This window comes from Apis cerana, linkage group LG1 (genome assembly GCF_029169275.1).
Source record: "Apis cerana isolate GH-2021 linkage group LG1, AcerK_1.0, whole genome shotgun sequence".
Taxonomy (NCBI): domain Eukaryota; kingdom Metazoa; phylum Arthropoda; class Insecta; order Hymenoptera; family Apidae; genus Apis; species Apis cerana.
In genome coordinates, this window is record NC_083852.1 from 11,714,966 (window position 1) to 11,739,630 (window position 24,665).

The 24,665-nt window shown below is 21.3% G+C and overlaps 2 protein-coding genes across 5 annotated transcripts in view; one reads left to right on the forward strand and one right to left on the reverse strand.

Moving 5' to 3' along the window:
- The window catches only part of LOC108001634 (orexin/Hypocretin receptor type 1), an 84,659-nt gene that overhangs the window by 7,905 nt on the left and 52,089 nt on the right, over positions 1 to 24,665 (forward strand). The window lies entirely within an intron of this gene.
- On the reverse strand, positions 1,356 to 24,343 carry LOC108001633 (uncharacterized). Of its 3 annotated transcripts, none has more exons than XM_062073352.1 (9): positions 23,019 to 24,343; positions 16,606 to 17,311; positions 15,737 to 15,844; positions 15,021 to 15,166; positions 14,063 to 14,225; positions 13,513 to 13,669; positions 5,907 to 6,056; positions 4,149 to 4,566; positions 1,356 to 3,480 (listed from the first exon to the last, which is right to left on the reverse strand). In XM_062073352.1, exons 2-9 carry the CDS (start codon positions 16,823 to 16,825, stop codon positions 3,235 to 3,237), a joined length of 1,608 nt encoding a protein of 535 aa, XP_061929336.1. In that variant the 5' UTR covers positions 16,826 to 17,311; positions 23,019 to 24,343; the 3' UTR covers positions 1,356 to 3,234. The 3 variants fall into 3 exon arrangements, with proteins under 3 accessions (XP_061929336.1, XP_061929338.1, XP_016918200.1); XM_062073354.1 differs by lacking the exon at positions 23,019 to 24,343 and adding an exon at positions 17,917 to 17,949; XM_017062711.3 differs by lacking the exon at positions 23,019 to 24,343 and having other exon boundaries at positions 16,606 to 17,902.

A 24,665-nucleotide genomic window follows, 5' to 3' on the forward strand; every position in this document is an offset into this window, starting at 1 on the left:
TAATCATGCCATTATATTTGAATTATTTTCCATTATATTTGTTTATTCTTGTACATAAACAGACATAATTGTACTATGTTGAAATTATATACAATTTATTCTTTTAAACGTTTATACATATGCATTCTATTCAGATCAAGAAATAATCGCTATTAATGATTATTCATATTCTCAAATGTAGTTTTTTTTTTTGGAATTAAAATCTTATTAAATTTTTTTTATTAGTTCTTCAAATCTTACATAAATGTTAAAACTAATAAATAAGATTTATAATAAAAACATTAAATTTTTTTATAATATTGAATAATTAAGATAATCACATGATCATTTTTTGGTTATTATTCTATTCTATTATTCTATTATTATTAAAAATTATAAAGTATTTTTTAATTTTTTTCTTTATTCATTTTCTTAATTTAAGAATCCTGCATCAATTTTATTTTTTTCTTTCAACATTTACATAAACTTTTAACAAAAAGAAAAAATTTTTTTTAAATGAAGAAACTATAGAAACAATATTTTTTTAAAAAATTATAAAATAATGAAATTAATCTTTAAGAAAATATAATATGAAATAATATTGTTTAATATATATAAAAATGTTTAATATATTATTTATTTTAATTTAATTCGATTAAATATATAACTATATATATTTTATGTATTAATTGAATTTTTATTTAAAAAATTTATACTACAATGCATATTAAAGTTTTTCAATAACGATACTTTTTAATGTATTTCCACTACATGTAAATAAATATATCTTTATTTAATTATGTATGATGATTGGAATGCTTCTATAGAATGTTTATCGATCAATCATTGCAAGAGACATAGAGATCAATGAACTTTATTAAATTTATTACTAAATATCTATAATGTACACATATACATGTTTAGTCGCATACAATATTTCAATTCAATATTTTATAAATAAACATTGTTGTATGGATTATAATAATTTATTAATAATCAACAAGTCAAGGAGAAAGTTAACAACAAAGTGTCTTGATGCATTGATTATTTTTTAAGTATTATAATATTATATTCATTGTATATTTTTAATATTTAATATATATTTAATATAAATAATAAATAATTTTTCTATTATTTTTGAATATCTATCTTACTTAATTGTTACTTAATTAAAATTATTATCCATCATTTTATTCAATCTATACATATTTTTCCAAAACCTTGTGATGAAGATTTTTTTCATCATAATTGAAATATAAGCATTTCGACATTGCATTCTTATTGGACTATGGGATTTTTCTTTTTTAGTTTCCTATCAATTAAGAAACATTTTGGTGAAAAAATTTATATTTATAGATTTTTTCAATAAATAAATAAAATAAATAAATAAATAAATAAATATTTATATTTTTGTTTTATTTTTCCAGAAAGCTTATCAATTACTAACATTAGAAATATATATATATTTTTTAATCCTTTTCATTTAATATTTTCATTAATTGTTAACATTTTTGTTTTTTTTTTTTTTATTTTTACTTTTCTTTTATAAGTTTAAAAATTCGTTCCATTTCAACCTCATTTATCAGAATGTTGGCTCAAACTTGTTTCTATTTATCATTCAATATTTTGAATTTTCAATGATTTTTAGAAGAGGATTAAAAGATAAGTTATTCTCTAAGAATAATCACAGAAAAATGTATATTATTATTTGATTTTCTTTTCAAGAGAAAGAGAGAGAGAGAGAGAGAGAGAGAGAGAGAGAGAGAGAGAGAGAGAGAGAGAGAGAGAGAGAGAGAGAGAGAGAGAACGCTTGTACATGTGTATATGTGTGTGTTTAAAATAACTAATAAGCAAACAGGCGACATATTTTATCACTTAAGATTTTCTAAGATTGAAAATTACTTGTTAAAAGTTTCTAGGAAATATGTGGTGCACCAACTTGAATTCAAACTAGTCGTACACTCATTTGAATATCGAAGTTGATTCGTATTAAAATGAAATTAGATTGAAAATTGAAATTATTTTAGCCAATTGATAATAATAAACTGGACTCGAAAATCACTAATTAAACTAATTTGAATCGATTTGCATTGAATGAAAATAACAGATCGAATGAAATTGAATGCAAATCAATAATAAGTATATTCCAGGTAAAATGAACTTGAATTTATAAAAAATCAACTAAAAAAAACAAAAAAATTGTACTTTACTAAATCAATTTCACTTTATTATAAAAAAAATGAATTTCAATTTAATTCGAGCTAATTAATATCAAATCAAAAATCCATATCATTAGAACCAAATATACAATTAATTTCTCATCGATCTGATACAATTCAATTCAATTTGAATCTAGTAATTGAAGAATTTAAATGAAATTTAATCAATTTAATCTGATCTATAATAATATCTATTATTTGGATAACTATTTAAAAATCGAAATTTAATTATATAAAATATAGATAAGATATTTATAAAATATTAGAAATAATATAGAAATCCAAATGGCTTGATTAGAAATATATAAATATTCGAAATTACGAAATCGGAATGGATTGAAAAAATTCGAACAAAATCGAAGATCTTAATACTTTCCTATTATTCAAAATTAACAATGGGTATTTTAGTTATTTTTGCCATTTCTTCTTACATAATTTTAAGTACGGATTAAACACGAAATATTTTGTATTAAAATATTCAAATAAAGGTTTATCTTTATTTCATCATTTTACTAATTGAATTTTTTAAGTCAATTTGTTTTTTAAATTGTCAAGATATTTTTGGAATTTTTAAATACCGAGCATGTAAGAATATCGAGACTTCGCCCGAATTTTTCCAAACAATTTCGAAATTTGGATTTTCGAGACATGAAAAAGATCTAATAATTTCTAATTGATTGACTGAAAGTTTGGATTTTCTTTTATATTTCATCGAATATAGAAAAATAAAATGAGCGAAAGAGAAAAAAAGCCATTGAGATAAAATGTTGCACATCATTCTTTTTAATAATGCGTCAAAAAGAATCTATTTCCTCAATGATAGGAATGAATCATTTACAACTTATACTATCAACTATCTACAGTTATCCATCTTGTTCTATAATCAGAATAATTAAAATCAATTCGAATCAACCCGAAACAAATTACAGTCGATATGACCAAATCAAATAATATCGTGATCCTAAAAGAATTCAATTCGTTAAGTGTTCATTAAAGTTGCTTTGGTCGTTGATATCATTTGGATTAAAAAATCTAATCAGACGCTTTTCTCAGAAATGGTACTTCTGATACTTCTGTTGCTGTCTCTCCTCTGTAAATTACGGGGATGCCTTTGAGAGCGAATAGGTGGTTCTCTATCGCTGCCTATTCTTCTCAGGCTAGTATCTCTTTCGGTACGAGCATTCTTTGGTGTCGTTGGTCCACGAACATTTGTATAGACCACGTAAACAGCTAGAATTCCAACGACGAACATGGCTACACCGACACCGCTCACTGTGCCGACCTGTAAGTAATATTTTCATATCACAATTGAATCGCAATTAATACTATTTTTTAATTTCTCTTGTGAAAGTTGCTTATCTTATTATCATCAATATTATCATCAAAATATATCGTGTTAGTAATGCAATATGAAAAAATTCAATTCAAAAAATTGTAAATTATTTTTTGAGTAAATATTTTAAGAAATCTTAAAGAAATCCTTAAGACGTATAATATAAAAAAATATATTCTCTTGTTCTTATTATTTTTATATTCTTAAAGATATTTTATTTACCTTGTTCATTATAAAGAAATTGTCTTATTAACTGATTAAATTTAATAAATAAAGCGGTAATTATTTAGAAAGAAAAAATTATTTATTTATTATTTGCAATCTTTTTTATTAAATATTTCAAAAACTAAGAACACTTATACATAAAAAAAAAAAATAAGAAAATATTATTTAAAAGCTTTTTTAGATAATTATCAAAAGATCTATAATTTATAATGTGTAACTTATCAATTCAATAATATTATTAGTTACCAAATTATTCTAAATCAAAACTTCTATCAATTATTTATAGAAGGTATTACATGAATCTCTATATAAATTCTTTTTCTTTCATTATTTTAAAAATAACATTCACATAGAAAAAAAAAACAATCAAATTAACGAAACAAAGAACTGACCATGGTCCACCATTCACTATTATCCATTTCAGAAACAAGAACTTGAGCATCCTCATCATCATTCTCGTGCAACAGTTTGATCTCTTTAGGCGTCGTAGCGCATCCGACCTTTGTCCCCTTCTCCTTACTGATCAACTTTTTGAACTCTTTCGGCATCTCATTATTATCCTCATCATTATCTGCATCATCGTCATCCTCTTCATCTTTCTCCTTGTTCTCATCGCCCCAATGTAACTTCACTTTGTCCTTGAGAACAGTGATCGATCCCAAGCTCTGCAGCTCTCCAACTTTTACTTTCATCGACAGATCGAGAAAAGCGGTATTTGATTGCAATTCCTTCGTGTAATCCGCAATTACATTTGATAAAACGTTGTTCCAATCCACGGGATTTATTTGATTCTTGCATTTCTTCTTTTTGCTACAGGAAAGATTTATCATAGTAATTATATGATATTCCATAATAATCAAAGATGGATCAAGAATAGAACATATATAATAATTTTAGAAATTAGGAAAAAAATTATAATAATATTAGATTATTCTATTCTAATAAAATAAATGTGTGAAAATATTTGAATATTCTTTATTGTTTTTTTTATTTGTTAATTTTTTATTTTTAATGAAACTTTGTGAGAAACTGCAATAGATTGTATATAGAACTATTTTTTTATTATTATTTTAAAACAATGAAATCAATGTTCAATATATTTTTGTTTTTTGAATGTAATTTTATAATGATGCCAGATAAAACAAAATCTTAAAATACAATATATTTAGAATTCAGTTCTTTATTATACTGTAAAAAAATATTCCATATATATATTCCAATATTCCATAATGTTGTATAGAAACAAAATACTGAAGCTTTGGATATTTGTAATCTATTATTTTCTATATGCGTATAAATTTTTTTTTAATTTTTGAATTTTTTTGCAAAATAATGTTAAGATATTTTTATGAATAACTCTGTTATATAATCCTACATAATAGAAACCAAATTTTTGTCAATATCCAATGTAAATTTTGACTTTTCTAAGTTTCTTTTATCTTGTAATAATTTAGTAATCTATATCTAATAATAATGAATTAAATAGATACAGAAAGGATATCTAATAATTATAATTTTTGAAAAAAATTATTATAATTATCATATAATCATGTATTTTTCTTTCATATTTTAATATCAAATATCAAATTTAAAATGTAAATTTCATATATAAGCATTTATAATCACATGAAATATTAAAAACAATAACAAAGTTTTATTTCCATAATATTTTCTAGAATACATTTGAATGTAATGGCGTAGTAATTATGGGTAATTAAAAATCAATAGATCCTTGCATATTTTTAACACAATATATATTTGTTCGTTTTGATGATTTAACTTGATTTAATCACGTCTGATTATTATCTTGTATTTTAATTCATTTAATAATATGTTAGTGCATTAATAGAAAAGTTACAGTCTATAAAGTATTTTAATATAATTCTATGTTATTTTAATATAGAAAAGGGAAAAAGAGAAATTGATTTGACATGACGATAAAATAATTACGAAATTACGAAATTTCAAAAATATCAAATTATAATTAAAAAATATGGCTGCAATTTAATACATATTGCAGTATTGCGGTATTGCTCATTTAAACGTCCGCATTATTTTGTTTACAAAAGTTCTTGCATTGATAATTTTATTGCAATTTTTTTTTTTACGGGAATAGGTAATTAAGGGGATAATCAAACGTTCATGCTCACCACAGCGTATCTAATGCTTTTGCATACGCTTTTATCGCGTTCTCGAGCCATTTGACTTCCCTCAACTCCTCCGTGTCATATTTCTTGTCATCTTTAATGGACCACCATTTTGATTTCTCAACCCTTGTCTCTAATCCTGGGAATTCGTTCCTGAATCAATTCAATGATAAAATGTTTATTATTTATAGATTGATTATAAATATTTGTGCAAATTTATATTATTTAATTTATTATTATAATAATTAAAAGAAGGAAAATTGAATAATAGAGAACTTTTTATCTCGTCTTGCGATTTGTAGTTTGATATCAGAAATCCCGCGAATTTCTCGTTAGTTATTATAATTTTATAATATTTTATAAAATTCAAAAAACGTTCATAAAATTTCATAAAACGTTTCATAAAATTCGTATTTAATTTCGAATTTTAATAAATACTTTTCAATGATTATAAAATATTATAAAAGATACAAAAGATTCTCATGATTGCAAAATTATTAATTCATATATGCTTAAAAATTATTAATATTTAATTAATTAAATTTTTTAAAATTTTTTGTAAGAAATAACATTTCCTTTCCTTATCGTTCATTCAATAAGTTTTATAAAATTCAATCTTTTAAATATTTTTAAACATATATGAATAATTTTTTTTTTTTATAGAGAATGTCTGCATCAATTGATGTATTAAAAGATATATAATTCCATTTAAAAAAAAACCCAATATATATAAAGTTGACCTTTATATGACCTTTGCATATTCTAAAAGAATTAGTAACTTAATATCAACTTTAATTTTTATATGAAACATTTTTCGTTATAAACAATAATATTTTGTGAAAAAATCAAGATATTAAAATGAGATAAAACTTGTATATTCATTATAAGATACATATTCATATAATTATGATAATTATGATCGACACTAATTTAATAATAAAATTTAATAATAAAATCTCGATTATTAATTTATTCGCATAAATTAAATATTGTACTTTACATTTGAATAAAGATTGCGTAAAATTTAATAATTTAATATTCGTCCATGAATTAATATTAATTTTCTTTTTTAAAATTTCATAATTGTTTTTATTTATATAGTTTCTGTTTATTTTCTCTGAATCCAAGATTTATTTATTTAAAAAAAACTTAACTATTAATCGTAATTATTAAATTATAAAAAAATTAATATTTAATAAGTTTAAATTCAATAACAAACATAACAGAAACGAATAGAAAATTTTTAATAGTTACTAATTAAGCATCCTTGGCCAAATCAGATTTTATGCTTCGGAAGGCCTTTGAGAAAATACCCTATTTATAATTATCTTCAGATTAAATCAGCAATTTTAATATAATAACATATCATTATTATAATTAACTTATATCATTCTTTATAATTACATTGTAATTCTTTTATTTTTGAATTTTTTTGCAAAATAATGTTAAGATAATTCCATCTGTTAATTATTTGTTGTTACAATTATAAATAATAAAAATACACAATTTACAAATTTAGAATGAATCACATTTTATTTATTATAATATTCTTTAATATAGGTTTTATTTCAAATACAAAAATTTAAGATCAATAATATTGTTAGAGCAAATGAAAAGATTTGTTATTTTAGATATATATTACGATTGAATTAAAAAGTGATACGTTTTTAAAAAGTAATCACAAAAATTACCATTTATAGAATACAGTATATTTTTTGAAATTATTTTCTTGTAATATTATATAAATAATCAAAAAATGTAATTCGAACATCAAAATTACTAAAGTCAGAAACATAATTAAGAAATATAAGAAAAAAAATGAAATACATATATATTTCAAATAATCATTTTTATTTAATAAAATTTTATTGTATTATTTTTTAATTTTTATGATAAATTTTTACAAATAATAATGCATAATGTTTAGAAGCGTAACAAATTTTGCTATCAAAATTCATAACTTTCTCAAACTAATTTCGACAATACTTAATTCCCCAAATACAAAACAAACACAAAAGTTGATATACAAAAATATCGTGGTTGAAATTTAGTTATTATTAAGTTTTAAATAATTTATATCTACGTTAAAATATGTACAACTTTTAAATTCCCAGTAACCTCAACCGATAATACATAAAATAAGTTTCAACATTTCTGTTTTGGCTTTTAAAATTTTCCCAAAGATATCCCATAAATTAATATCTTGAGAATTATTTAAAGCATAAGAATAAAAATAGATATGTTAAAAATGAAAAAAAACTGAATTCTATCCGATCTTGTTTCTATAATGTTTGAATAATAAAAATGTAATGACATTTACAACTGTAATGATTAACTAAGAAGATAACAGAAAACATTAGATATGTGTTAATGAATTCATTGATTGCGTGCGTATATGCGTAAACACCATGATAATTCTATTATTGATACCACATTCAAAGACTAATTAGGCTTGTTTCTATGAATAACAAATTGCCGCGTTTAATGACTGGAATGAATTTTAAACGCGTTTTGATGACGCAATTTTATGCAATTATTTGCAACGAAGGTAAGTCAATTTTTTCATTCGTTTCGAAGTAGCAATACAATTATTAAAATAAACTAATACGCACTATTTTGTCCCAAAAATATAAAATCTTAAAATTTTTGAAAAAAATAGCGAGCGATCAAACGATTTCTTGCAAGAAAATAAAAAATTCTAGTCCAAAGAAATTTTAATTTTACGTTGATTATTTATTTTTTTTTATTTAAATAAAATCAATTTATTAATTATTATATTAAATGTTAATTAATCATATTATATTGTTGGTAATCAGATCAACATTTGAATGTTTCCATGATATCTTATTTATATCTTTGTAATATATGTATATCAATCAATTCAAAAACGAGAATTATTTTTCTCTTCTATTAAAATTCATCGAAAAAATTGCATGTGGTATTAATACGAGAAGCACGCAACATTTATTTCATAATCCTATGCAACCGCGCGAAAAACTTTACATATTATTGATGTGAAAAAACTATTTTTCTTACGATCATCCAACATTTATCCAAATAAACCAAAATAAATTAAATACTTGAATTATATTATGATGTTTATTATATGACAGAAATTTTTCAATATTATATGTTATAATTGTGATGAATTTAATTTAAATTCAGAATATACGAAAAGCAATGTCATATAATTTATTTTGTCATTAACTTGATGATCTTAATGGCATCGCATAATTTTCATTTTGTTATCTAATTGAAGTACAATTATAAGCATATTATATGATTTAAAAACATACAAAAGTAATTAATTACATCATTAAAATAATTGTACAATTAATTTATCAATTTAAATCAAATATATATTAGAAATATATACAAAAAATAAATAAAATTGCATAAGAGTCAAGGTGAAATATTTGTCTGTCAAATATGATAAATTTTCTCTTGTAAATATTGAAATTCAAAAACTACATATATAATTTGAATCATAATATGATTTTCCTTCTTCATTTATTAATTATTTAATTCAATTACACAGTTTTGAAGAAGTTATTTTCAAAGTGATTGAAAATTATTATTTACAAATTTGTTATTTTTCTAATTTAATGTATTCATACTAAATATTTATTTTATTTATGCCAAATTTCAATTTGGTATTATTTATATTTTTATAATTATGTATTAATAAATATTTTCCAGTTTCATTCTTGATTTGAAAATTTGTTTAGTCAATGTTCATCATGAAAAAAAGATAAAATCATTAATAGAAACAAAAATTTACTGCTATAGTAGTAATTTTATTATTATCAATGATGCATCATCACTTTTAAAGTACTATTCAAGATTTTTATGTGATGATGTGTTTGCAACACTAATTATGATATTCATTATAGTAATTATTATGTTTTTTTAAATAATGAATTTTCAATTTCTTTTTCATTCTAATAATAACGCATAATCGGATCATAAACATAAAAAATTATTAGGTTGAAATTCTGTTAATTATCCTACTCTCGAATTAAATGAAATTATTAGTTATCTGTAATAATAATTTCATATTAGTAATAAAATTAATATGAAATCAATATGAAAAAAAAGAAAAAATCGATACACCATATTCTATCATACTTATTTTTCTTGTAAATACAATATCGAGATTTTGCATATCATGTAATGCGTATTTAAATGTAAAGTTAAGTATAATTATTGAGAAAAAAAATTAATTACTATACGGATCGAAGTGAATTATTCCAATGAATTAGTGATTTTTTTATTATTTCCTTCTTTTATTTTTACAATATTATGCGATAAAATCTTGATTTAAAATGTTTTTTGAAACTAATGCAATACATATACAAATTTTATATAAACATTTATATTCTGCAATTTATTTATATTTTTTTATACACATATAAATTTTATTCTTTAATATGAAAAATAGGTATATTGTACAATATCATAGATTCTTTTTCAAGATATATTGTTTTGAAGTTATTAAGTTATTAAATTATGCATAAAAATTTATTAAAAAATATTCTTGATATTTATAAAATATTCTTGATAAAAAGTGATGCATGTTTGAATCTTGTTTAATTAAAAATTAAAAATTCAATAATAAGTTTTGTAAGTTTATATTAGTTACACATACTGAAAATTTTATCGAAATCAAACAGGAGGTATGAAATCGGATAGATGCAAAATAAGCAACAGGTATCGAAAGATAAAATCTGTAAATTTCAAATACTAATTGAATATTTTTTAAAATAAATTATATATTATTATAACATTTTATATTATATTCTAAATCTCTCTACTGAGAAGATTGCTATAATGCGCATTACTTTTCTGCAATGTGAATTACAGCGAAGACAAAAGAAGAGAAAAGCACTGAGAACAGTTACATAAATGAAATGTTGTGTAAAATATGGGTGCAGTGTGAATATTATAAAGTTACATCTGTGATTACTCTATTAAAATTGATATTTACTTAAAATTGTATGAAATTTTTTTTATGCCTATTAGTTATAAAAACAATAGTTTTAATAACTTAATCTAATCTTATTTTTTCTTTTTAAAAAGTGAAATTAAATTGCAATACTATACAAATTATTTATACTGTAATAAAAAAAAAATTTTATTATTTTTTCAATTAAACCAATGTTTCAGATATTTTTATTGAGAGTTTATTCTCAAATAAAAATAGAAATATAAAAGTTTTTTCATAATATTATTACAATTTTATTTATTTTCGTCTTTTCTTTTAATTATTTATTCATAATAAATGAATATTTCAAATATGTTATATCCTCTATAACTTTTACCAATTATTGTTTCGATGATATCATGAAAAAAAAAAAAGAAAGGAAAAAAAAGCTGTTGCAAACCAGCTTGTATTAATAGACAAGTATTATGCAATGATTGTTGATATTCTATTGTGGTTACCGTTTGCTTACTAACTGATCATGATTGTCAGATAGGACATAATAAATCTATTATTTTCATCTTGAGCTTGTATAATTCATTCAAAAGAAGTTTAAATTGTATTGATAAGTGTAATTGACATAATTAACATGATAATATTTTTGATTTGACAAAAACATTCGACTTTAATTTTTCGCTTCATTGATTTTGTCAATATTTGATATTTTGTTTTTTTACTTTATTAATTGTATTATTTTATCCGTAGAACTATAGTTTTTGTTTATAAATTATTCAATCAAATTTTTATTATAAATTTTTCTAAATGAAATTTTTAATGCTTCTATTCTATTAGTAAATTTGAAGGATTTTTTTATGTTATTATATTTTTTTCTTACTTTAATAATACAGTTTTTAGATATTCTGTATTATATAAGATATAAATATTATGAGAATTCATATGAGATAATTAAATTATAAGAAAATTTATTATGATTGAGTTCATAAAATATATGATATTTGTAACAAGTATTTTTGCAATATTTTCATTTATTTTTGCTTATATTTACTTATATGAATTTCATTTAAGTGAAATTGATTAAAAAATCGATATTTTTATATTACAATACCTGTACTTATCTTTATAATGTATTATTATTAAATCCATATTAAAAATTCATAAAATTATATATAATCTAAAATTGTATAGAAAAATATTATAAATTCTAATTCTAATTTTATTAAAGTTACGAAGAATTATTCACATTCACTTTCTACAAATTTCTCAACTTTAATATCAGGATATGAGTTCATTTAAGTAAGGAAATCAAATAATTAACGTTCTGATTGGTGTACTTTAATGACTCCATACATATTATTACATCCGAAAAAAATTAATTAAATGATACATAATAATAATATGTAAAAGAAACTACACAGTTATATTATATTTGCATAAAAGAAAACGAAATTTGTTGTTACACAATTTTATATTTTCTGATCCTATATTATATTCTATATTATTATATTCTTGTTTATTCCAATAAATCTTCTTTCTTACGATTATCATTTTAAATATCGATTTTTTTAAGATTATTTTAACTCCTTGTTTTGTTTTATTAATAGCACGAAAATATATTTAAATGATTCATAAAATTTTGATCAACAAATTTTTATTATTATATGCTATAGAATAAAAATTTTTTATTTTTTAAATATTGCAATATTATACTTTTCTATGCATAAATAATTTAAGGTCATGGAAGATATTGAAGTGTTCGGAGCTGATTAATCAATAAACTTTTATTATAATTTTTCTATAGTCTAAATTTTATATCCAAATTTTCTACAAAGATATGTAAATTATTATTTTATTATCAAGAAAGCAATTTTTATGTTTTGTTTAAATTTAATATAATAAACTTTAAGTATATAATAATTTATATTTAATTAATTAAAATTTTTAGTTTATTATTAAAATGAAAAATAAATGAAATCGATAAATGTTCAAATGAAAAGAAAAATTTTTGCATATTACAATGCATGTACAATGTAAAATGTAGAAAGGTGAAAAAAAATAACGAAACGTTTATGCATATGAGAAACAGTAATTGTGTCATGGATTATCAAATGAATAAGGTTACGTAAGGAAATTTCTTAATTGCGGTTTGAGTCAAGTTGTCGGAACTAATTGGTAATTGATGTTTATAAATATATACAATTGTCATTAATTACGAATTGACAGAAAAGTTTCAATTGGTTTCAACTCTAATTTATTGGTTTAATTAATTTATTGAAAAATAAAAAATCAATTTTCACTTGCTTTTTTTTTCTTTTTTTTTGTGATACATATATAATTTAAAATACAATGTTTTGAGTTTTATAATTTAAATTAGAAAGTTTAAATTTTTAATTATGATAGCATTATAAATTTTGATATATTATAAAATTAAGATATACATATAAAGATATAAAAGATTATTTGATTAAATCTTATTATACCATTCTGATATAATATTCTTATTAATAAATTTGAGAATTATTCTTATTATGATTAACGTTTTGATTAACGATTTCAAAAATAAAAATACACAATTGAATGTGTATTTTTATTTTTGAAATTTCATTAATTAAATTTTATAAATTTAAATGTAAAAGAATATAAATATATATGGTATAAATATATATATACCTGGAATCTTCCAAGAGTAGAATAGTATTTGTCGAGTTGACATGTTTTAAATGTTCTTCGACGTGTCCTTCGCTGACAATTAAAATGGTCGAATTCACTGGTTTGCTGAAGAATTCATTTTCCGGAGTTCCAATATGCACGATATGCGTGGTTAAATCTGGAATTTTTGTTGCGATTAATTTTTCGATTTATCACATTATCAATTTTTTTTTTAATTTTTAAATCTTCTTCCCAAAATTTTTCATAAATTTTTGCATAATTTAAAAATTAATAAAATCTTCAAATTTTTATAATAATGTTTTAAACGTTTAAAATTTTCAATTCTAATTGAAATCTTATTTTAATTGTTATTTTTTTTCAATTTTTTTTCTGATTTAAAAATTTTTAATTCTTCAAAACCTATAGTGTTATGTATAATTTTTTACTTTGTTTATTCATTTTCAAATATACATATATATATAAATATTAAAAAAAATTTAAATAATCAGTATCTGAAAAAAAAGAAAAAACAAATAAATAATTTAAAAAAAAAATAAAATCGTTGTCTTACCATCTTTATCGCCATCAGAGATCAAAACACAAAAACCATTTTTAATGGCTGCCGTTGTTAGTTTTTTTGCAATGTTTTGAGTGTCATCCTCACCATCCTCATCACCGTTCACCACTAATGTAAACGATTTCCATTTTAATTCTTCCACGATCTTTAACGTTCCCTGGATCAGCAAATCATAATTAATAAATATAATAAATTTTAAACAAACAAAATTTCTTTTCAATCTAATGTACATAAAGTTCAAAACATATTCTAATATTAAATCATCTAACTTTAACTTTAATATACATCTATTTCTTAAATATAGGATTGTTGTGTGATGTTGAAATTCGAGATATATAGACATACAAAATATTAATATATTCATAGGATATTTAAATCTATTTTAGAGATTAAAACAAGTACAAAAATATTACTTAAGGCTTATTTATTAAATTATAATTATTAATTATATTTTGTCCTTATTTCATCATCGATACATTTTGCTTTTATTTCATCTAAAGAAAAATTAAATTGTTTATAATTTAACAAGCCTCAACTAATATTTTCATATATCAATTTTTATGTTCGTTTTGTAATGCGCCTTTCATGATGTATTAATTTTCTGAATATATACTATAATTATTTGTACATATATAAACATAAATGCAGAGATTATAAGATTATTATTGAGCAGCCACAAACTGAACAACACAGAGATTGAATGATGATATTCAAAATTATATTTTGAGTTATATAGCACTACTGTGCATCGCCTGATCTTATTCGAATTTTTTCGACTGTCGAACTTGTAATCTGGCAATTCTTTACTATGACTAATGATCCATATTTTTTCATCGTTTTGAAAACAATACAACGAGAAAATTAAGTAATGGAATATAAAAGTTTGAAGAAGTACCAATGTTTTATAGCGATTTCTGAAAATTTAATGAGTCGAATTCGTGGAATTAATTACCTGAATTAGATAAGAATCGGATTCCTTCATTAGATAATGAAGATACGGAGAATTCGATACTCGTGTCACAATATGTGGTACTTTTAGTACTGAAGTTATCTTATGTACGGCTTCCGCATTTGCTGCAGTATCTGGTCCAATAATTCCTGTAAAACAAAATAATATGTATTACATTAAGAAAGAAAAAGGATTATATGCTGTTACAATCATTTACGAAGTTTTAAATAAAATTTTATATATATATATATATATATATATATAAACGGATTTTTATTAATTCTTATAAATATCCAGAATTTGATAATTTAAAAAGAAACTTCTTTAAAAAGAAAGTAAAAAATCCTTGAAAAGAATTGTTAAAACTATTATCTTTCTAAAGCAATATAAATTTATTTCTCAATTTAAATTCAAATTTTTATGTCACAATAATTTTATTAAATCATAGTAAAATAAATATAAAAAAATTTTATAAATATAATTAAGAAATCTATAAAATAAAATTAATATATAATAAAATAAGTATTTGAGTTATTATACGACATATAATATTTTTTTAATGTTAGATTTACAATTTTGTGATTAATCAAGCTACGAATAATATATTTCAAATATTATTGTTGTAATAAAAAAAGGAGTTGCAACAAATCATATTCATAAAATCATATATCTCTGTATCGTTTGATTTAGAAAAACATGATTGAATAAATTACATTTACCTAAATAGTAAGGCGGTTGCAAACAACTTGTATCTGCCCCTACGAGAGCCTTCATCGCCGCTTTTAGAGTACCAGTTATGCTGCCGCATGTATCGAAAACAGTCAATTCTGCAAAATAGAAATTCTCTGTTATTCAATCTTTCATTTACTAGATTAAAATTTTTAAGAATATTGCTCTTGAAATTGAAAAATTATGTAACGATATCAATATCTTAAAAAGCATTTTGTCACTTACATATTGGTAAATAATTAATTTTGGAAAATTATTAATTTATTAATTTTAATATGATACAATTAATTCTCATAGAAAGATATTTAATGGAAAAATTAAATTGAAGGATAATTGAATATTTTGAGAAATTTTTGAGAAATTTTAAATTTTGTACCCTTTAAATTATATTCAATTAAATATACAATAGCATTAAGTTTTCTAAAATATTTACTTTTAAAGTGAAAAAATTACGTGGTATGACATAAATATGTGAAGAGATGATTAATTCTGAAAAATCGAAAATTGATACATCAATATGATTAATTCTTTTAAGGAATAAAAATAATTATTATATTCTTCTAAGGAATCATTTTTAGAATTTTAGATTCTTATGCTAAATAATACAAAAATAAGAAATCTCAAATTCGCAAATAATATCTATAAAAAAAATTAAATAATAAATTATTATAATTTCAATCAAGCAAGTTTACTTTAATTCAACAAGTATTGCAATAGCACAATTTTTCTCTATTATTTATGTTTATTATTTATAATTATTATTAATAATTTTTATTATATCATATTACTCCAATATATGTGTGAATACTGATTAAAATAAAATAATATGATAAAATAAAAATATATCTGATTCATTTACCTATATCATAGCCACCACTCTTATTGTTATGAATTTCAGTAAGCAATTTTGCGGCTTCGTATATTAGTACACCTTTGGCCGACAGCTTCCGGCAAGATGGATCATCATGGATGCTGGTCAACAGCGAGATCTGCGCGTGATTTCCGCAATCTGTACGCCCATCGCAAGTGCACGTACAAATAATACCAAGTATCATCAGTAACGTTTGCAGCTTCCCCATTTTGAATTCTTTCTTTCCTCTTCTTCCCTTTTTTTTTTCTTACACTGTTCCTACTTCTCCTTCCAACTGTTCACTATCTTGTTCCAACTTTTTTTTCTTCTTCAATAATAAAATAATATAATCGTGGAATTCATGGTGAAGCACTCGTTTCTCTATGATCTGGTACACCATAAGATTTGATTGTTTTTCCTTTAATTTTCACTGAACTTCAATACGCGGCACAATATGAACGCACGTAATAGAACTGGATGGCCAGGCTCTCGTATGGGGATGAGGGATCATAGAAGATGATGAGAAGGATAGCCGTAGAGACCAACTTCTTCTCGAACTGTGGACCTTGGTAGTGAAAAACGGAAGCTTTATAAAGGAAGCCAATATCGCATGTATTAGGCGAATTTCTAGGGTTTTAGGCCTTGGTAATCAACCGCACCAGGCGTTCTCAAGACGACCTTGTTACGTTTTCTTCTGTCTCTTTCTCTTTCAACCCTGTATTTATATTAATTAGAGATATTAATAGAAAATTGTGATTTCTGTAATTCGAGTTTATAGTTAATCAATAGTTTTTTTGATTTGTAAAATATTATTAATTCATAAGATTCATAGAGTTTAAACACGAGTTTAATTGAATAAAAATAATTAAATAAAAATAAATTGATATCATCTCAATATTGATATCTTTTTCAAGAGTTTCAAGTAATCTATTTCTAATATTAATCTTTTATAATATAATATAATAAGAATTAAACTACTATAAATTAGAAAATGAATGTGAGATTTTAGATTTAATGTTTTGTTTAATTTTTTTTATAGTCATAAATTTATATTAAAAAAAAATTTTTAATAATATTTTATTAATCTGAGATATTGTTAAAACTTGTAATAATAACATAGCAGAGAACTATAAAGAACTCTAATAACAAAAGTTAATTGTGTATGATAAAATTAAGTCCATTTCTTAATCTTAATTATGACATTATGTATCATTAGATTTATTTCATGTATTTTCTTGTTTAATTCCAGTAATTAGACACGTATACCATAAAGCTTCTGTAAATGAAAATCAAATATATAATACAGATTTTAGACATCACTATATTATTTATTTTAATAATAATAATATACATAATAAAATATTAATATTGTTTATATTATTAAAAATAATGATATATAATATTTTTCTTCTGCTACCTTAATTGCCTTGCAAATAATTTTTAAAAAATATATTTAATTTTTAAAAATAATTATATTTTTTTTAATAATAATTAAAAATATAACATAATTCTTAACTCATTCAGGAGGCAACATACAAATGCAATGATTATAAAAAATAAGCAGCATTTATTAATCGTCATATCATCATGATATCGCAATATACTAAAAAGTTAACTCTTCAATCATATAATAAGTCAATAACATAACAAAAAAATTTATTATTTTTATATTATATTTTTGTGATGATTATTTGAATATAATATTTTAATTAATCATTTTTTTCATATAAATCGATCATTTTGTATAAAATCGACAAGTGTCTTTATGAATGACTATACATATAAAACTTTCTTTATAGGATATAAAAAAATATTGTATATATATATTTCATTTAAATATATTTTAAAATATATAATATTATAGATTTCATTTCACATCAATAGCATTTTTCGTATAGTGAGAACCACTCTTAATCAAACATAAGCTCGTTAGCATAACGTATCGACTAGTAAGATTATAAAAGTTAGTTGCACAACTCATCCTTACATAACTAGGCTGATTAGAATGCATTTTCATTGCGACTGATTATTATTTGGAAAAATTTATCTTTCCTATATGAATAGATATTTAATGCATTTCATGTCATTTGAATATCAACGAGCTATGATAGAATGTAAAGATAATACGATTTCTTGAAAGTATAGAAAGAATTTCAAAAATATAAAAAATTTAGATTTATTAACATTTTCCTACAGTGAAACAATCTATGTTAATTTAATTTAGTTATTTTGAATTGAATTGAATTTTTATTTATAAAAAATAAATTAAAATTGATGAATTATATTTATTACGTACAATAATATCTTCATAAATAATATGTCGTAAGATTCTCTCATCCTATATGTATTATATTATATTGTTGTATATAATATTACTGCAACATCAAAGATTCATTTCACCAGAATCGGGTGAATGGCAGTCTACAGAGATTTCTAGTGAAAGAAATTGAAGTTGGGAAATATTGAAGAAGAATTTTCTAATCTAACCTAATTATCACATAATAAATATGTATTATTATATATTATTATTATGTTATTATTTATGGAACAATCCTTAGAGATCAAAAATATATATTTTTATATGTATACAAATGTCAATTGATTTTTATTAAATTAAATAAAAACAAATGATAATAGAAATGAAGCTAGAAGAAAACAATATTATGTATTTATTTATGTACATCAAATTATCATCTCGTTTTATCTTTTCGATTCATTTAAATTATTATGCAAATGAGACTTTAGTGAAAGAAGCATTGAAGTTCTTAGAAAGAATTTTTTCACCCAACCTAACTATTATGTGACCTGATTGAATATAAATTAATATATTATTATTATTGTGGGACATTTAAATTGAAAATATATTTTTTTATATACACAAATGTCAATTGATTTTTATGAAGTTAGAAACGGAATGAAGAAAACAACATGTAGATCAAATGTATGTAGATCAAATTATCGTCTCGTTTTATCTCCTTGATTCATTTAAATTATTACACAAATGCAAATTTAAATTATCTATAACTTGAAAAATATGTTTGTTTGGTCTTTCTATCTATCTATTTATTAATGTAGACTTAAATTGTTTATAAATTGTTTATATTAATAAATATATATTATTAATTATGTATTTATTTGCCCTTCAACTTCCTAAGGATAACATTCTACAATTATTAACATTCTGTATTAGAGAATTATATTTAGATAATTATATTTAGAGAATATAAAGACTATAATAAGAGATTAGTAGAGAATCATTGGGATTGATATAGAATACGTTGCTTTGCAATATAATTATTTGATAGCTATTATATTCAATGATACTAAGATCACTCTATATCTTTGTACACTTAATGCTTTGAAATCAATTAATCGTATAATTCAATATGAGAATTCTTTTTCATTTAAACACAATTAAAGGAAAATTTAATTCATAAATTGATAAATATATATATATATAAATAATTATAAATATTATAAATAATATTTATATTTATATTAATTTTATTTCATTTTGATTTCCATTTATTTTTTTTTTATTTGTCGATAAAAGGTAAATGCTTATTATTATTAAAATTAAATTAAGATATTCAATTATTTTTACGATTAATAGTATTATAATTCATGTATAATTGTTGTTGATCTCGAACAATTTATTTATTACTACTATTATTAATTAATTATTAATTGAATAAATTGAAATCCACGATTTTTAATATTTTTTTTTATGCTTTTATGCAAAATATTAGTAATTTAATATATGATATCAATAATATAAAAATATCAATAAAAAGAAAGTGAAAGGAAAAAAGAATAATATGTAAGAATAATATGTAAAAACATAATAACAAATTCATTAAGACATCCATCGCAACAATAAATTTAAAATATATGATAACATATTATGCTCAACATCAACAAAAAAAAATCATTAAGAAATTTCCCAAGACGAATTATTATTATTAGTTAAATCATTAATAAATAAAAATAGTCAGAAAAAAAAATCATAAAAATTCACATGAATTGGGAGAAAAACATCCTTATTTCTATTTCGCAATTGATATAATTTCATCAAATCAAATAAGAAATTCATAGTATCATATAATTTGATAGTAATTTTTAATATCTATATTTTTTTTCTTGTCTTTTTTGCTCGTTTGATATTCTTCCATTTTTAATGCGGGATTTTTTTTTTTAATGCGGGATTTTCTTCGAATTACATAGAAGAATATTTAATGATATCATGTGATGAATTAAAATATACGTGCACATAATGTTTTACCAAGAGAAATACCTTAAAATCCATTATAAATCTATAAAAAAATATTTTTTAACGAAGTTTTGTTTCTTTTTAGCTATAAAAACATGTGAAAATTTATATATGTTTACATACGAATGACTTATTGCATCATAATATTGCATTTTTAAGTAAGAATTATTATCTTTTTATCAAACATTCAAATAAGTTAGGTATACATTAGCAATGTAATACTGTCATAAGCTTACTCCTGTTATTCAATAGATTTAACAAGTTAGTGCTGTAATTTAAATGTATTTTAATTCATTATCAACTTTTAACTAGAATATAAAATTGACAAAAATTTATTATTTTTATTTTATATCATTGATGATACACACTAATATCAATCTATTAAACTAATATATACATATTATATTTCCTGTAAGTTTCAAATATTGTTCATTTAGTTCATTTAGTTTCAAATATATGGATACACATATATTATCTACATATGCAATTAACTATATCTAGCAAAACATTTAAATGTCGTATTTAGATATGTGTATCTTATGTTTATAGGAAATTCTTTATATTTTTAATGACGCAATACTCATGATTATACGATCTCATTATAAAAATTACAATGGTGCTGAATCGCGTTTGCAACGATATTGTGTCATGAATATTTAACTCTATGTAGTATATCTAAGAATATATTATTAATTCTTGAAATAATTTTATTCATGTGAAATGTAATTATTATATATTTAAATATATGTATGTTGTATTTTAATAAATATTCAATAAATGAAATATTATCAAAATACAACATACATATACTTAAATATATATATATATAAAAAAGCAATATCTTTCTTATAATTTCATCAATATTTATTTATAATAATCAAAATTATTATTAAAATTACTTTTACATTTTTATCAAATTTCGTTTCAAAAAAAAACACATCCTAACTTCAATAAAATTAAAATTTAAAAGTAATTCAATTAATTAAAAAAATTCTGCACTGTGTATATATATGTATAACTCTATATATATACGTATACATATTCAAAATTTAATAATAAATCGCGCTCAAAACATTTTTAAAATTCATACTTGATGTAACTGATCTTGTATTACAAATTGCTAAGGATTAAATAAATGACGAATATTACGACAAAAATGCTTGCTTACGTTACCCTAAATTCCATCTTTTTCTATAATGCTTATACAGTATGCTTAAATGCCTCTTAACTGAAATCCCTCATACGAGGTTTATTTATTTACGTAAAGAAAATTTACGTAAGTATCATATTTCGATTCTTTGATATGTGTATTCCATTTTTGAGAAGTAATCAGAGTCAAACATGACATAACCTAAAGTTTTTGATCCCCGAAGAGCAAAGCATAAACTTCAATAATCCAGAGAAATAAAATCGAAACTTTATTATATATAACTTTGTATACATCTGATTGCTTCTTGAATTCTAGAATAAAAATTATGTAGGATGCGATGCACAAAAAAGATAAATAATATTTGTATTAATATTTGAAATGAAAGCGAAAATTAATTATAGTTTTAGAAATTATTCAAGATATTAAAAATAAAGCGTTTTAATATGTAGTAATATTTTACTCTAAAGTAAAAATGTAAAAATAATAGAAATAATGTATGAAAAAATTAATTCATATAAAATAATACTATTTTCTAAATTATTTTAATGAATTATATATATATATATATATATATATTTAATTAGAAAATACAATTATTTTATTTAATGTATAAAAAATATGATTATTATGATTATTATTTTAATAAAGGATTGAATGTTTATTTGATGTTTATTTTTTGTTTGGTAAAAGGAATTATATAATAATTTTTTTAAAATAATCGAGCAGGTGGCAGTAGAAATCAGTCGACATATTGTATTTAATAAATTGTCGTTAGTTGGCGCCACTAGTCAATATGCAAACTTATTTAATCATTATAAAATCTATTTATCAGAATTATTTTATAAAATAGAAAAAATTGAATGATCATTTTATAAAAATGATTTGGAAAAATTAATATATTTTTATAGAATGAAAAAATAGAATCTATAATTATCTATGAAAGAAATTCTCTAATTCTACATTAAGATATTTAAAAATTTTTTGGAAAGAAATGATACTTACAAAAAATACATGAGTTGATTCAGGAGATTAGAATAATTCTATCAGCGCATTCAATTTGTCATGTTTGGTGAATTTGAGGTAAAAAAAGATTGAAAGGAAAAGCAAATGGCGACGAGGTTGATGTATTTGCGTCATGTAAAGCATTACTTAGCTTGGCCCAAGACCAACAATAACAACGAAACTTTTAAAAGCGAGACTTGAATCTTTCTCGGATTTCAAACATCTTTCTCGCGCGAGTCGCGAACGAATCTTGTCTGTTTATCCATGCATCTGTCTAAACTGTTGTAAATCCTTCATCACATCTACAATTATATCACGATTGGTTATATACATTAAAATTAACATGGATCCTAGAGAAAGGATACTTATACCTCATGAAAACAATCTGTTAACCTATAATCCAGAGCTATCTAATTTAAAACTTTTTTCTTTATTTATATTTGTTTTGTATTTATTTAGTTTTATATAATTATATTTATTTATTATTTTTAATTCATAATGTATAACAGAAAATTTATTATTATCACTTTCTGAAAAATTTATAATTTTTTATATGTATACTTATAATAATTATTATAATTATTAATATATCTTAGAATAATTATCTTCTTTTCTAACTTCTATTATTAAAAAGTTTTTATTAATATTTATTTTATCTTTTTTATTTTTAATATTTTTTTCATGATCATTTTTCATTATTTACCAATTAAGAAAAAAAATTGTATATTAGAAACAATACACAAAAATCTCAATTTTTAATAATTATTCACGGATATTATTTAAATTTCTAATTTTAATTTTTTAATAACTATTCTTTTATATTTCATTTTGATATTTTTTCTAGAAATATTTATCAGTTATAAAAAAAAGTTTTTAAATAAAAATCAAACAAAATGCATGGAAAACAGAAAATATTTTTTGATTAAAATTTTCGAAACTTAAAATTTCATTTAAAATTATTCAAATCGATGATTGTATAAAGTTTACAAAATTTACATTCACAAAATGATATACGAGATTTATGGAAATTGTGAAAATAATATCAGTAACGAAATTAAAAACTTTATATTAGATTAAAAAATTTACAAAACACCGATATTTTTCGTTCAAGTTCTCAGATTTAATTATTCTTCACATTCAATGTTCCTAACCTTTAACAATCGGCCAAGAAAAATAATATTGGAGTTTTTTCGGAAACACAATAATTTGAATAAATCACATGATATAGATTTCGACGAGATTTATAAATCAAATAACTTGATTTTTAGATGATTAGAAAAAACACTAACTGACAAAACACTAACTGATAGATACAACAATCTTAACAAAATAAGACATATTCATATTAAATACGATACTTGGCGCTATTGCGCATTTTTATCTAATGCTTTCTTTCTCTTTTTCTGACTACTTGAAAACAAATATTAATATAGTATAATTAATTCAATTTAAATTTAAACAAAACACAGAGCTAATCAATTTAATTATGGAAAAACTATTATGAAACGATATAAATCAATTAATCTTTTATGACAATTGCTAAATGCTTTCTTTAAACAATGAATTTTTATACTTATGTTTTGAATAAAGTTTTTATGAAAATTATAGAATAATTTTTAGAGTTTAATAATATATGATCATTATGTA

Excerpts from the sequence above, each read along its gene's own strand:
- LOC108001633 (XM_062073352.1), bottom strand. The coding sequence starts at position 16,825 with ATGGGGAAGCTGCAAACGTTACTGATGATACTTGGTATTATTTGTACG. Across the intron at positions 15,167-15,736 it reads GCAACCGCCTTACTATTTAG|GAATTATTGGACCAGATACT; the intron begins GTAAATGTAATT and ends TTTGTTTTACAG. Across the intron at positions 13,670-14,062 it reads CTCTGATGGCGATAAAGATG|ATTTAACCACGCATATCGTG; the intron begins GTAAGACAACGA and ends CAAAAATTCCAG.